Source organism: Carcharodon carcharias, chromosome 17 (genome assembly GCF_017639515.1).
Source record: "Carcharodon carcharias isolate sCarCar2 chromosome 17, sCarCar2.pri, whole genome shotgun sequence".
Taxonomy (NCBI): domain Eukaryota; kingdom Metazoa; phylum Chordata; class Chondrichthyes; order Lamniformes; family Lamnidae; genus Carcharodon; species Carcharodon carcharias.
In genome coordinates this window covers 63,759,637-63,775,975 of record NC_054483.1, presented here as the reverse complement: position 1 = coordinate 63,775,975, position 16,339 = coordinate 63,759,637, and the positions used below count along the sequence as shown (strand labels likewise).

The following is a 16,339-nucleotide window of genomic DNA, read 5'->3' as shown; positions in this document are numbered from 1 at the left end:
AGCAGCTTTGGATTCATGCAAATTAATGGAAACATAGATTTACACTGTGCACCAGGCTCCGTGGTACGCATCTAGGTTTCCCTCAAAGAAAAAAGCTTGTACATCCTTGAGATAAAAGGCTGTTGTTGTTGTACAGGAAAATTACAGTGGAACAAACAGTTTAATATGTTCTGTACTAAATTTCGTTTGAATTCCACATTTTAGATACAAAATTGTGACCATAACCTTTGAAGATTAGCACAAACTCTTCTAAATGCTGCACAGCAAATAATGTGCTTTGGATAGTCTAGCCTCATTTTGAGTTTAGCTACTTCAGGGTTGCAGATAGAATTAAGATAAATACTGCTTAATAAATGACTGGCAATGAATAAGTAAATCAATTAAGTGGTCATAAAGACAAAATAAGAGATAATAAAAATCAAATTTGTTTTCTACTAACACATTTGGAAATTATTAAAAGTGTAGGGTGAATTTCCACTGGGATTCTATCATTTACCCACTGTAACTTCAACACAAGAGCTGCAGCAGCACAGGAAGGTGGCCATTTTCAAAATTTTTCTATGGTTCTTCTGAAGTTACAACAAATGAATAGGGAATCACACTATACTTTTATGGAGGTGAATTTCCAGTCAGTTTATATATATTTTTTAAATTTAATAATTGTGCAGCATGTATGATGAATCATAAATGATGGCATCACTAGACTCAATCAAACATACATACAAAGCAGATTTTACCTTTCTTGATGCATCATTCATAAGTGGCACAATCATCACAGCAATGTTGTTATGGAAGTTAAAATGTGGCAAAGCCACTAGCAGTTCACAGAGACATTTTACAGCCACTTCTGCAAGGCCTTTGTATGCTTTTAATGAAACAACTTCACTCTTCTTTTTCTTCATCTGCTTCCAATCTGGATGAAAAAAAAGGAAAATTTAAATTTGAAAATGGCTAAATGCTAATGAAGGCTAAATTCAGCTTGTTTTCTTTATTAATACTACTGCTCACTATTCTAGTTTCTGTGGCAACAACCAATATCACAGTACAAAACATGTCCCCAGATGTGTTTTAAAAACAGCATCTTTCCCAACAGTAACTAATTCACCAACTCATGCTGTCCAAAGAGAGGCTTTTCCTTTACTAAATTAAGCTCTGACTGCTAAAGATCTGAGTTATATAGTTATGCACAATCCATTCACAAAATCCTTGGAACACTATTCCGCAGCTGAAGCTTTGAATCAACATCCATTAATTTGGTTCTAATCAAAATATAGGTTGGAATCTACAACTAATTATTCCTCCTTTCCAAAGTGTTATTTTGAACTTTCCATTTCACAAAGTCCCTATTCTAGTGGCTATTATTTTTGGAGGAAATGTTATCAGCCACTCGGAAACCATCAAACTCATGACACAAGGGATGGGCAAGACTTATTTCATAAAAGGTGAATGATCAGTGTAACATAATCCTGCTGATTGGATATTGGGTGTGGAGTATGTTAATACAAGGTTTTTGAAATATGGTCACCTTCCAGTTGTGTGCTCAATTTACACAACTCACTATTCAAATTTAGTTTGGATTCACTCAACCAGGATCACCCTCGTTAAAATCACCAATAACAGCCTCTTCCTTACAATGTCTATCTGATACCAAGATACAGCACATCCAGGATTTCCTCCGATTACCATTAGGAAGGCCAAAGTCCTCTTATTTGACTCCTGCCAAAAACTCCAAATCTTCAAATCTTTATGTCCAGCTCTATTCCTTCTTCCCCATTCTTCACTTCGTCTGAATCAAACAGTACAGAACCTGAGACAAAAACAGAATTACCTGGAAAAACTCAGCAGGTCTGGCAGCATCAGCGGAGAAGAGTTGACGTTTCGAGTCCTCATGACCCTTCGACAGAACTTGAGTTCGAGTCCAGGAAAGAGCTGAAATATAAGCTGGTTTAAGGTGTGTGTGTGGGGGGCGGAGAGATAGAGAGGTGGAGGGGGTTGGTGTGGTTGTAGGGACAAACAAGCAGTGATAGAAGCAGATCATCAAAAGATGTCAACGACAATAGTACAATAGAACACATAGGTGTTAAAGTTGGTGATATTATCTAAACGAATGTGCTAATTAAGAATGGATGGTAGGGCACTCAAGGTATAGCTCTAGTGGGTTTTTTTTTTAATAATGGAAATAGGTGGGAAAAAGAAAATCTTTATAATTTATTGGAAAAAAAAAGGGGGAAACAGAAAGGGGGTGGGGATGGGGGAGGGAGCTCACGACCTAAAGTTGTTGAATTCAACAACTTTAGGTCGTGAGCTCCCTCCCCCATCCCCACCCCCTTTCTGTTTCCCCCTTCTTTTTTTTTTCCAATAAATTATAAAGATTTTCTTGTTCCCACCTATTTCCATTATTAAAAAAAAACCCACTAGAGCTATACCTTGAGTGCCCTACCATCCATTCTTAATTAGCACATTCGTTTAGATAATATCACCAACTTTAACTTTAACACCTATGTGTTCTATTGTACTATTGTCGTTGACATCTTTTGATGATCTGCTTCTACCACTGCTTGTTTGTCCCTACAACCACACCAACCCCCTCCACCTCTCTGTCTCTCTATCTCTCCGCCCCCCACACACACACCTTAAACCAGCTTATATTTCAGCTCTTTCCTGGACTCGAACTCAAGTTCTGTCGAAGGGTCATGAGGACTCGAAACGTCAACTCTTTTCTTCTCCGCCGATGCTGCCAGACCTGCTGAGTTTTTCCAGGTAATTCTGTTTTTGTTTTGGATTTCCAGCATCCGCAGTTTTTTTGTTTTTATCTCTGTACAGAACCTGAGTCCTGTTTAACACAGAACTAAGCTTCAAACCCAACAGTGCTGTCTATCACCAAAATCGTCTGCGACTCCCCCCCACTTATCTCAATTCCCTTGCTGCTGAATTACCATCCACTCTTCCTGTACTTCAATTTCAGACTTCTGCAGAGTTCTCTGCTAATTTCCTGAGCTTCACCATACAGAAAATGCAATCCTGCCTTAAATTGCACTAGTCCATCAAGCTGGTGCTCAGTGATCACCTGTCTGGCAACACATTAAAATCATGTTCTACAAATTGCCCTGCCCAACTACTCCTCTAATCACTTACCAGGAGCTATATGGCCAGTTAGACTGGCTCAGTAATGGGTAACATGCTGGAATCTGTTAAAATGCAATTACAGGGTACTTAGAAAATCATAATATGATTAGGCAGAGTCAACACAGTTTAATGAAAGGGAAATCCTGTTTGACAATGGTGCAGTATATTTGAATTTCCAAAAGACATTCGATAAGGTGTCACACAAGAGGTTGTTACCCAAGATTAGAGTTTGTGGGATTGATGGTAATATAATAGCTTGGGCTGGGGATAGGTTAACATAGAACACAGAAACTAAAAGTAGGAAAAAAATTAATTATTTTCAAGATGGCAAGGTACATCTATTGGGGTGTAACTGGTGTTTGGGCCTCAGTTATCTACAATCTAAATTCATGACTTGGGGGGGACAAGTGTAATGTATCAAAATGATTAATGATTTAAAGCTAGGTGGAAAAGTAAGCTGCCAGAAGGATGCAAAGAGGCTAAAAAGTGATGCAACAGATTAGGTAAGTAGGCAACAAGGTGGTAAATTGAGTATAATGCTAGGAAATATGAAATTATCCATTTTCATCGGAAGAATGAAAAAAAGCAGATCTTTTAAAATTAGATGAGACTGGTAGATATTGGTATGCAAGGAGATTTGGGTGTCTTTGCACGCAAAATACAAGTTAACATTCAGGTAGAGTAAGAAATTAGAAAGGCAAATGGTATGTTCGTCTTTATTGCAAGGGAGTTGAGATAAGAGTAAGGAAGTCTTGCTGCAATCATACAGGACTTTGGTGAAACTACACCTGGCAAAGTGTACAGTTTTTTTCCTCTCACCCAAGGGAGAATATACTTGTCTTAGAAGAGATTCAACAAAGGTTCATTAGATTGATTCCCAGGATGAGTGAGCTGTCCTATAAGGAGGAGCTGAGCAGAATGGGTTTGTACTCTCCAAAAGCTATTGCCCCTGCTGGAGAATGTAAATCTAGGGGTCATAGTCACAGGATAACCAGTCAACCATTTAAAACTGAGGCAAGTGGAAATTTCTTCACTCTTTCAATCTTTGAAATCCTCTATCCCAGAGGGCTGTGGAAACTCGGTCACTGGGTATATTCAAGATGGAGGAAATTTTTCGATACTAAGGTAATCAAAAAGTATGGCAGGAAAGTGGAATTGAAGTAGAAGATCAAAGAGCCGTATGGCTTACTCTTGTCTCTAGTATATCCCCGCTCCCTCCACTGGCGAAGTCTTAAGCCATACTCACAGGAACTCTCACTGCAAACTTAGTTTCACTCACTCTCTTCCCCTTCAATGTGTACTGACGGAGAGCTGCATTTATCTATGGTACTCTCTTTTGGATAAGACATCAAACTGGGGCCCTGTTTGATTGTTAAGATGGATGTAAAAGCACTAAGTTACGATTTGAAGAGTACTATTCCTGGTGGCCCGGTCAACATTCATCCCTCAAATAAACACAGAATAACTGGGCATTGATCCATTTTCTGTTTGGAGCATCTTGTCACCATGTTTGTCTATTAAGCAATATCTACACTGTCAAAGTATTTTATTAGCTGTGAAGTGCTTTGGGACTTGAAAGGAGTGATATAAAATGAAAGTTGTTTTTTTCCTCTCTTTTTAAAAGCATTCTCAAAACTAATTTTGAACCACTTTCGACCATCCCTCCTAACTCCTCAACTGCTGCTGAGATTTAATTTCACTGATACGAAGGGCCAAGGGACGTTTTCTATGAAAGGCACAGCACAAATATAAGTTATCACTACTGTTTCTTTTCCCCCTCTGTTTTGGAATAAAAATTCAGAACTGATATCCTACAGCTGATTAGATTTTTTTTTTCAAATCGTTGACTTATGTTATACAATAAACATTCAACCTCTAACAGCTTTAAAATCAGTGCCCAGAATTCTGGAGACTAGGAAATGCTGCTCATTCTCTAACACTATTATTATTGAGTCCAATTCCCCATGTCTGTAATGCAGTTATTCTCAAACAGAAATCCACAAATTGCTGGAGGTTGAGAGTGTTTCTAGGGGCTCCATGAAATAATCTCCCTAGTTGGAGAGTGAGAGACAGAAAAATACAAGGGTGAAAGAGGAAGGAAGGAAAAAGGCAAGTTGACTGTTTTGTATATATTAACAGGAGTTAGTGTTAGTTCCATATGAGTAGCTAACAAAATGTCCACTCCAGAGCATTTGGCCTTCTTCATGGTGATGGATACCTTGGCTGCTATGGCTTTCAGCAGTGAGTCTCGCATTTAATTTTGGCAGGAGGGGAAGGAAGGTGGGAGACCCTCTGCTGCTGTGACACTAGGGGTGGAATTTTATCTGCCCACCGGCGTCAGGCATGTTTGGTGGTGTGTGGACATTATGGCGCAATCAGTTTCACGATGGTGTAAAACCTGTTAACGAATGTCTACTCAGTCCACTGATGGTGGGCCGCGTTTTCCACCATCGGACGTTGGGAACCTCATTATAATACATCAGCATATAATTATTAGGCCAGCCCGCTGGGATGGTCCCAGCCCCCCTCCCCCACTGGATCGTCCATCTACGTCAGTGAGAAAGCATGCCGACATGTTTCACAACAACCTATAAAAGGTGCACACTTGGTGGCCTGCACTTTGAGGGGAACTCTGAGATGAGTACACAGTAATGAATGCAGCACTCGCCAGGGTCACCTGTTGGACTTCAAGTTTGCGAGGCGTTTTGGGGGGGGGGGGGGGGGTGGTTAAGGACAGCCCAGCCACTGAGGCAACTTATGGGGGTGTTGGGGTCAAGGGCAGCCCAGCTGTTGTGGCAGCTTGTATGTGGTGGCTCGGGGGTTTTGGGGGGGGGGGGGGGGGGGGGGGCAGCGCAAGGGCAGCCATGCTTTTGAATATAGAGCATACAAGCATTCAGGGTGGGAGTAGGGCGGGTGAGGGAAGTGGCCACGAATTAGGGAAACCTATATAAAAAAATGACCATTCCTCTACAATGAGACAGTTCAAGTGCAGCCACATTGACATGACTGGAGCCAGGCTTCTAGCTTATCTGCCCATTTAAGCAATGCAGAGGTATTAAAGTGCCCCTAAATGCTCCAAAGCTTTTCACCCCACCTGGCACAGACTGCAAAGTCTGCAGTCATGAGCATTTTAGTAGACTGCAGGAGAGTTGAATGACTGTACACATTGTACAATCACCTCGCTAAAGCTGGCCATAGAGCAGTCACTGCTGGAGGTGCTCACAGACCCTTGCAATGCCAACATCCCAGTTTGGACCAGTCTCCCCCATGGCTGAAGCTAACAGTGCAGCCTTGCAGTGTGGGTTAGGAGAATGCCTGCACCTGAGCCAAGAGCACAGCATGTAATCTAATCAGCAAAGCTACCGCCAATCGGTTGGGTGGAGTGGGGCAGAGGTGGTGGGGTTTTGTGCACCAATCTCTGGCCATCCAAGTGGTGGCCAGCACTCTCCGGGAAGCATTAAAGGGGCCATCACACTTAACCAGGACAGGTCCTTAGTACACCCATGCTAAAGACGTGTCCCTCTCTTTCATCCTGCAGGAGTACATCATCAGGATCATGGAGCCTGGTGAACTAGCTGTATGCCTGATGACCTACAGACAGCGAAAATGACAGAGAGGAGAGAGTCTGAGGCTCCTGGCTATGCAGAGGCAGAAGCAGCAACCTCAGGAAGAAGGGGCAGCTGGGGCACCCGCACATGCTGCCAAGAGCCACAGTGAGCCATCGCTGATCGGCGTCTAGCGACACCCAGGGTCTATAGATGCTGCCTGTCATTCATGCAGATGATCAAGAACCAGCGTAGCCGAGGGCTGCGCATGTCCAGGGAACATCTGCCAGCTACTGCATGATTTGGCGCCACAGGAGCATGGAGGGCATCCACTGCCAGTGGCTGTGAAAGTGACCGTGGTGCTCAATATCCATGCCAGCGGCTCCTTTCAGGGCTCCACAGGTGACCTCAAGCCTCCACCAAAAATGCATCTATGAGGTCACGGATGCCATCTTTGCAAGGGCACACAACTTTGTGCATTTCGCCCAGGACCAGGGCAGCCGGGATGCAAGAGCAATTGGATTTGCCCAGATCTCGGGTTTCCCACAGGTTCAAGGTGCGATCAAGTGCACTCACGTGGCACTCAGGTCTCTGTCACAACACACGGTCGACTACATTGACTGCAAGGGGTTCCATTCACTGAACGTGCAGCTGGTGTACGACCACCAGAAGCTCATCCTGCAGGTGTGCACATGGTTTCTAGGAAGTGCACACAAGTCCTACATCTTCAGTCAGTTACAGATCCCCAAAGTCTTCCAGGGTCCACAGAAGCTGCAGGGATGGCTCCTCGGGGACAGCAGAGGCCGTGGCTGATGACACCTGTGCGATAGCCTCAGACTGCAGCACAGTGACAATATAATGAGGTTCACGCAGAAGCTCACAACTTGGTGCAGCAAACTACTGGGATGCTGAAGATGAGGTTCCGGTGCCTGGACCGGTCCGGTGGAGCCGAGCAATATAGTCCGCAAAGGGTGTCATGCAGCGTCATTGCCTGCTGCGCCCTTTACAACCTGGCGCTGCAATGGTGAGACAAGCTGGCTGAGGAGGAGGAGGAACAGGAGTTGGAAGTCTCCTCCGATGAAGAGGATGCCGACAGGGACGAGGGTGCAAGGTCCTTGCACTGGCTAAATGGGGTAGGCAGGCTCGGGAAGCCCTCATAGTTGCTAGGTTTGTGGAGGATGATGACGACATTCAGTGAGGTGACCCCCTTGGATTCTCACATTGCATCTGTAACATTTGACTCCAGTCTGGCTTATGGCAGCGTGAATACCCTCTGTGAGAATTGTCCTTTCATGGAGATGCAGTGGAGGCTCTACAGTCGTTCGATTGCAGGAAGATGATGACAACATGCAGTGAGGATACTCCATAGATTTTCACAAAGCCTCTGAGAATGTCTGACTCCTGTTTGGCTGAGGGCAGTTCGCTTAGGCTCTAAGATCAGGATCTATTCATAGAGGCACAGCCATTAAACTTTAGAAGCATCTGATCCTTTGTCCACCTTCAGCACCTGAGACTTTAGGTACACAGCATCAGTGGTCACGGATGCTGAAGAGATGGGGGCCAGCCCCACCTTAAAGGTGCTGAGAGCACACAGAGAATGAGGGAACTCTGTGGCATCTGCTCACTACAGGCATCAGTAATGTTTCTAGGGAGTGCAAGACCAGACCATCACTTTGGTCTGAAGGCTGCACAGAGCACAGGGAAGAAGCCCTGGACCTGCCTTTATCTTGTGCAGAAAGGTTTCACATCTGAGTGACAAGGATACTGCTTAGCAGAACAAGCAGCCACAGGCAGGGAGACACACTTGGGAGTCTTTTGACAATAGTGAACAGTACATACAAGTGATTAACACCCGTGCCCAGGCTGTGCATCTAATTCTCCTTTTACCCGGCGCGGAGGGGGGTCGGGAAGGAGGAGGACCTCCTCGTGAACCTGCTCCTGGGCCTGGCCGAGTTGGCCATTAACAGGTCCAGGCACTGGGCGATCGAGGGGGTGGTCCCGCCTGATTGTTTGGCCCTCTTCCGCGGCCGGGTGTCCCTGGAGAGGGAGCACGCGGTGTCTGCCGGCACCGTCGAAGCCTTCCATGCCCAGTGGGCACCGCAGGGATTGGGGTGTTTTATCGACCCCTTTAATCACGTTTTCATTTGATGTTTGTAAGTTTCCTTTAAACTTTGTCCTTGGTTTTAGAGCTCACCTGACTTAGGGGCTGTGTTTATTTTATCCCTTATTTTGTTAATTTAGTTTAATTGGTTGACTCAAGAGTTAATTCTCCTTAACTTTCCTAACCCTGCCACTACATCTTGATGCTCCACGGACATCCACAGCGGAGATGGAGACAGCCTGCTGACTGCACCGTCCTGCCTGTGGTGACCTTGGCGGGCATTCATTGGAGGGCCCCGGCCTGCTTTCGGGGTCCTGCTGTGTGGCAGTGGCACCCTCCTTGGCCTGTGGAGCTGGAGCTGCTGAGGACACAGGAAGAGGGGCTTTGGATGGGCCAGACACTTACGGAGTCACCTGGATGGATGGCCCCAGAATGTGCACCTGCTTATCCTCCTCCCTATGGGTGCCCAAAGACCCCAGACTGACATTTTGAGAAGGAGTAGCTGGAGTGAAATTGAGCTGCCCGGCACCCTTCCTGCGTACACACTGTTGGAGGCAGCTATGGCGTCAGTGATGGAGTTGAGCCCGCATAGCAATGCAGCAGCGACGTCCTGGACCAAGGTTTCCATGGCGGCCGCCATCCTATCAGTGTTGACCTTAGTGAGTCAGCATGCTGGTGCTATCACCTCAGCCTGAAGGTGGACAGACTCCTCCATCGTGCCTTGCAATCTGAGGACTGCGGAGGACATCCCTTCCTGATGTTCCCGAGCTTGCCTGAGGCTCCAGCAACTGTGACATTATCGAGTCCAGAGGTTCATAATCTGAATCGGGCTCAGCAAATTTCTGACCTTTTGATTGCTGGACGCCAGGGAGATCCCTGCTGCCACATGCTGTGGATCAGACAGTGTGATGTGCTCACCAGATTGTGATCACAAGGCTATTCTAAAGCTAGGTGCCACCAAGGTGTGCATCTCTGCGCTGGTGGAGGGTGTGGGTCAGCGCTGAGACAGGATTTCAAGGAGGGTGCCTTCAGATTCCTCTTCAGAGGTTTCTCTGGGGCTTCATTGGAGGCCCTGAGTCATGGACTCCCTTGGCCGTTTCCCAGGCGTGCCTGCGGAAGCAATGGGAGATAATTTGTTCATGGCAACGGCCTGTGAAACAAGGCACATTACTCACAGCAAGGTGTCTGGTATATGTTGCACTGCTGGACCCTCACTTGATACAGCCCGCCAACCTCACCGTCAGCACAGGACTGGTCCAGATTATCGTCGGCCAGCTGGATGGGCTCTGTTTTCAAAGTCAATGAGGACCCTGATTTCAAACATTCCTCCACCAGTCTGCGACCTCTCCCTATTGTTGTATGGCAGCTTGTCCTGCATGAATAGAAATGGAGAGAGCGTAAGCAGGATGCCTGCCAGGCCAGATGATAAGTATGCCTGGCCTGTATGGGTGGTGAGTGGTCCCATGGACGGGATGGGAACAATAACTGAGTGAATGGTGATATCCCATGAGCTGGCAGTGAGTGAGATCCTTTTGGATGTGTGATGGGCTTGTGAGTGTGAGTTGAGTGATGAGAAGAGTGACTTACCCTGGCGAAATGGAGATAATCATTCATCCTCTTGCGACACTGGACGGCTGTCCTCTTTTGAAGGGCGGTGGTGCTGACCACCACTGCCATCGCCTCTCAAGCCAAATTATTGAAGTTGCTGCCCACCCTGCGGCCAGTGCTGGGGTAGGACCCCCACTGCATCCAAAATGCATTCCAGTGACGTGTCACTGAACCAGGGGTCTGCAGTCTTTTTGCCTTTCAGGGCCATGTCTTCTTTGCAGCACCCGTGGTCTGAAAGCACTGAGATGTATGTGCATGGCTGGACTTTAAATATGGCACCCTGCGTGATGAAGCAGAGAGGTGATGGCAGGCGGGCGGATGAGAGCCTGCTCGTCATAGAAACAGCATGTTTCCTGGGAATGCATAAATAATGTGGCAGGTTTGGGACAATATGGCGCGAACTTGCCATCATGGCCGGCAGGTAAAACGTCGCTACCGCACTTAGTGTAAATCTGGAACGATTCTGCCCTAGGTTTACCTTATTTACATCTTCCACAATGTTGCAATGATGTAGATTCCTTGAATTATTAAATAACACTGAGAAACTGAGCTGAGTTTGCACAGGCCATAAAATATTCCTGAGTCTGTTACGTTCAACTGAGTGTTCCGTCATAGGATTGGAGGGAAGGAAAATTGTTTATGGGAGGTTATCTATTTTAAATTAAAATTGCAACTTGCTTTGAACCTGTTAAAACATCCAAATATGGTGTGACTACTGTAATATTGATTTGATCAATAGCTGTTGTATTGGATCGGATCTGTGAACTGATTGGGTACATACGCCTTTAACAGGAAATGTCTAACCACATTATAAGCAGTTCAGTTGGTATGCACTAGAGCGTCAGTGGAATCACACTGATCTTTGGTCTGTCTCATCACATCAGTGAAATTTTCCTTAAATTGCTACTCTAAGTAAACACCTGTTTCCTTAAAAGCATTATTAAAACGCTCTTTACATTTAGCACTTTCCTAATGAGTATAGTTTTGATTGGGGGACCACGATTACTGAACTATTTGAAAAGAGGTCCTTCAACCAAAAACGTTTGCGCACCACTGATGCAATGGACCAATCGTATCACAGTAAAATAGTAAATGAGCAAGTAAGCCAACTCCAGGTGAACCAAACTCATTCAGCTTCTGTTTTGTCTAACCTGATGCACATATCCTCTCTGTTCCAAATGGCAAGATTCTGGCCTGCTCAGTCTAAAAGTACTATTAGGTATACAATATTTTTGAATCAATGTACAAGTCTTCCCTGGGCAGCTCTCTCTGAAAGAAAAGACTTGCATTTATGTAGCGTTTTCATGACCACCAGACATCTCAAAATGCTTTACTGCCAATGAAGTACTTTTTGAAGTGCAATAGAACCATAGAAAAGTTATGGTGCAGAAAGAGGCCATTCAGCCCATCATGTCTGTGCCAGGCAAAAAGAGAAAAAATAAACTAGCCACTCATTTTAATCTGATTTTCCAGCAACTGGTCTGTAGCCTTGCAAGTTACAGAACTTCAGATATAGATCCAGGTACCTTTTAAATGAGTTGAGCATTTCAGCCTCAGCCACCATCTTAGACAGTGAATTCCAGACACCCAGCACCCTCTGGGTGAAAAAGCTTTTCCTCATGTCCCCTCTAATCCTTCTACCAATCACCTTAAATCTAAATCTATGTCACTGCTGTAATTTGGAAAATGCAGCAGCTAATTTGTGCTCAGCCAACTTCCATAAATATCAATGTGATAAACAGATAACTGTTTTTTTGATAATTTACCTGCTCTTTTTCAAATTAGTGCCATGGGATTCTTTTACATTCACCCAAGGAGGCAGATAGGACCTTGGTTTAAACGTCTCATTTGAAAGACGCCACTTTAGACAGTGAAATGCTCCCTCAATGCTGTACTGGAGTGTGTTGCCTTGATTTTTGTGTTCAAGCCCCAAAATGGGACTTGAACCAGGAACCTTATGATTCAGAGATAAGAATGCCATCAACTAAGCCATGATTCTTTTGCCTCATTAGAAAATTACCTAAATTATTAATTAAAAAGAAACACAACATATATAACATTGTAAGCATTAAATACCTTTAATGGTCAGTTCAAGATTTTCCAGGTAAAACTTGTACTGACATACTAATCCTTCTTCAAATTCCCTCAGATGTTGGGTTTCTTTTCTAACCTGAAAATAAAAAATACAACACTTTTATAGCTTGCAAATCTTTTTCCAACCACTCGTGTTGGTCATAGCTGAATGACTCAATTTTAACTGTTGCAATAATGTCAGAATTGCAACTAAATGGAGTATAATAAAATGATTTCCACTGGCATTGTATAACGAACTCATGTAAACAGAATCTCCTCAGACCAATCAGAGGATAATTTCTTAGTTCCACTCCAAAATGGCTGAGCTCAAAGTTTTAAGATTACACCCCACCAGATGAAGTTTCTCTGTATCTACCTTTCTTTGACAGCACCCCCCAAACCCTGACAGCTTCCACCTAGGAGGTCAACGGCAATAGGCATATGAAACACCAACATCTGCAAGTTCCTCTTCAAGCCTCCGCTTCAGGACTTATGCAAAACAATCAAGCTGACAGTCCATTGCAGTACTGAGGGAGAGCTGCAATGTTGGAGGTGCTGTATTTTGGATGAGACATTAAACCAAGGAGCCATCTACCCTCTAAAAGATCCTATGACACTATTTTGAAAAAAAGCAGGGGAGTTATTTCCAGCGTCCTAGCCAATATTTATCCCTCATTCAACATCACAAAAACAGGCTGGCTGGTCATTATTACATTGTTATTTATGGGCACTGGTTCAACACAAATTGGCTACCTTGTTTCTTACATTACAATGATGATTATGCTTCATGGGCTGTAAAGGGCGCTAGGACATGCGCTAGTCATGAAATGCACGACCGTCTTTCTTTCAGTCATGCACCATCCTGACCATGAAATATAATTGCCAATTCTTCAGTTGTTGGGTCAAAATCCTGGAACACTATGCTACAGCACTGTGGGAGTACCTTCACCACATGGACCTCAGTGGTTCAAGAAGGCATCTCATCACCATCATCTCAAGGGCAATTAGGGATGGGTAATTAATGCTGATCTTACCAACAGTGTCCTCATCTTCTGAACAGGTTTAAAAAAACCCAATCAAATTCCTTAATTATTTAAAATATCTTGATTAGAGCACAACAGATTACACTTATATAATGCCTTTAATGAAATAAAATGTCCCAAGGTACTTCACGAACATAAAACAAAATATGACACTGAAGAGATATTAGGTCAGATGACCAAAAGATTGGTCAAAAAGGTAGATTTTAAGGAGTGGCTTAAAGGAGGAAAGAAAGATAGGCAAGCAAAGAGGTGCAAATAGGGAATTCCAAAGCTTGGGGTGTGGGCAAAGGAAGGGAGAGCAATTACAATTGGGAATGAGCAAGAGGTCAGAATTAGAGCAGCCACACATCTTGGAGGAGACATGTTGTGGTAGTCTGGCATTCATTCAAATTTGCCAATAAACTTTGGACTCAGTATCAAGTTCTGATTTTCAGAAATGTACCAATTTTTCAAAGAACAGATAGAGGAGGAAGTTTATTTAGAAATAAGTTACATTTATTTTGGGTTTGGGATTATTTATCCATTCATGTGAGTGCTTGTTTCATGAACTGAATTTTGCAAATACTGCAATAACATTGTTTATGCAAGAGGGCTAGGCAGACATGAGCGGAGATTACAGAGATAGGGAGGGGCAAGCCCAAGGAAGGATTTGAAAACAAGGATGAGAATTTTACTGTCAAGGTGTAGCTTGATCGGGAGCCAATGTAGGCCAGCGAGCTCAGGGGCGATAGGGAAACGGGACTTGCTGTGAGTTAAGACACAGGCATCAGAGTTTTGGATGGCCTCAAGTTTACGGAGGGTAAAATGAGAGAGTCCGGCCAAGCGTTCTGATTTTCTGCTCTTTTGCTCCAAGCCAAAATGTGACAGAAAAAGAGTGACAGTGTAATGGTCATATGATAGGTTGATAGATTGTTGGATTGATAATCATTAAAGAGCTTGTAATGTGATGCTAACTACAGTCAATAGCTGGGTTCAAGATCAGTTTCATATTAATTCAATCATCAGAGAAATAATTGTAAATGTTGTCAATACAGAAAACAATCTGCATCTGAAACAAGACAGGCAGATGCTGTTGATATTTCTAGCATTTTTTTGTTTTTATTCAATTATATTATAGAGCTTCCCCAGCCATTACAAATTCAAAAGACAACAAATTGAAACAATGATCCATCACAAACTTATGCTGTTTTCTTATGAAATTCTCTAAACTTCCTGGAAGAAACTCCATTATACCTAACAGTTCAGCAAGAGGAATTCCAAATTTGTACAATACTTATACCTACATTGAGATTTACACAAATTTCATTCACAGCCCTCAATATAGTTAATCAATCTCATACTGCAAAAGTTTTCCCAGATGAGTCTTTGCTGGTCTCTAAGCAAACCATATTCTAAACAATCAATTAAAAACTGGCAAAGGTTCCATCCTCAGAATAGTGCCCACAACAGCTACTGATATTTCACCACTAGATGGTGAATAGAGCAAAGTATTCATTCTTGCATAAACAATGTCAATACAGTATTTGCAAACTTCAATTCATGAAACAAGTACTCACATGAATGCTCAAATAATCCCAAACCCAAAATAAAAGTAACTTATTTCTAAATAAACTTTCTCTTTTTATCTATTCTTTGAAAAATATGTACATTTCTGAAAATCAGAACTCAATACTTTGTCCAAAGTTAACACAAACATGTATTGGTAAATCTGAATGAATACCAGACTACCACAACATGTCAGAGACATTATGAGCAGGGATATTCCACTTTATGCACTGGAATAATTCCCTTATGCACAAAATCTTTATACTAAAATGTTTCGAGAGGGAGAAGAATTTTTTTTAAAGTATGCACATCAGATGCTAATAGAAACTATAGGGGGCTACATTTTAAAAAAAATACTTAAACAGTCCATATCCAAATTCAGCAAGACCTGGACAATATCCAGGCTTGGGTTGACAAGTGGCAAGTAACATTCATGCCACACAAAAGCCAGGCAATAACCATCTCCAACAATAGAGAAGCTAACCATCGCCCCTTGACATTCAATAGCATTACCATCATTAAGTCCCCCACTATCAACACCCTGGGTGTTACCACTGAACTGAAACTGAACTGGACTAGCCACATAAATACTGTGGTGACAAGGGCAGGTCAGAGGCTGGGAATCCTGCAGTGAGTAACTTACCTCCTGACTCTCAAAAGCCTGTTCACCATCTACAAAGCACAAGTCAAAAGTGTGATGGAATACTCTCCAACTGCCTAGATAAGTGCAGCTCCAACACTCAAGAAGCTTGACACCATCCAGGCCAAAGCAGCCCGCTTGATTGGCACCCCATCCAGAAACATTCACTCCCTCCACCTCCGACGCACAGTGGTAGCAATGTGTACCATCTACAAGGTTCACTGCAGGAACTCACCAAGGCTCCTTAGACATCACCTTCCAAACTCACAACCACTACCATCTAGAAGGACAAGGGTAGCAGACACATGGGAACACCACCACCTGCAAGATCCTCTCCAAGACACTCAGCTTCCTGACTTGGAAATATATCACTGCTCCTTCACTGTCACTGGGTCAAAACCCTGGAACTTCTTCCCTAACAGCAGTATGTGTACCTACACCACATGGGCTGCGGCGGTTCCAGAAGGCAGCTCACCACCACCTTCTCAAGGGCAATTAGGGGTGGGCAATAAATGCTGGCCTAGTCAGCGACACCCACATTCCGTGAATGAACAAAAATTTTAAAGGAGGAAAAAGTGATAGTTTGCTGAATTTTGAAGGTTGCACAGAATACGCACACAAATTATAGACAATGGCAACTCTTAAGTGTGTAAAATTT

The 16,339-nt window shown here is 43.7% G+C and overlaps 1 protein-coding gene across 4 annotated transcripts in view; it reads right to left on the bottom strand.

Annotated features, from left to right (window-relative positions):
* The window catches only part of noc3l (NOC3-like DNA replication regulator), a 67,824-nt gene that overhangs the window by 27,714 nt on the left and 23,771 nt on the right, over positions 1–16,339 (bottom strand). For all 4 annotated transcript variants that reach the window (XR_005945725.1, XM_041210530.1, XM_041210531.1 and 1 more), the window contains 2 exons: positions 12,457–12,550; positions 738–913 (listed from right to left, as the gene is read on the bottom strand). Coding sequence is in view for 3 of the 4 variants with exons in the window: in XM_041210530.1 (XP_041066464.1) it covers positions 738–913; positions 12,457–12,550 (270 nt within the window). In the remaining variant the exon portion in view is untranslated. The remainder of the gene's footprint in view (positions 1–737; positions 914–12,456; positions 12,551–16,339) is intronic.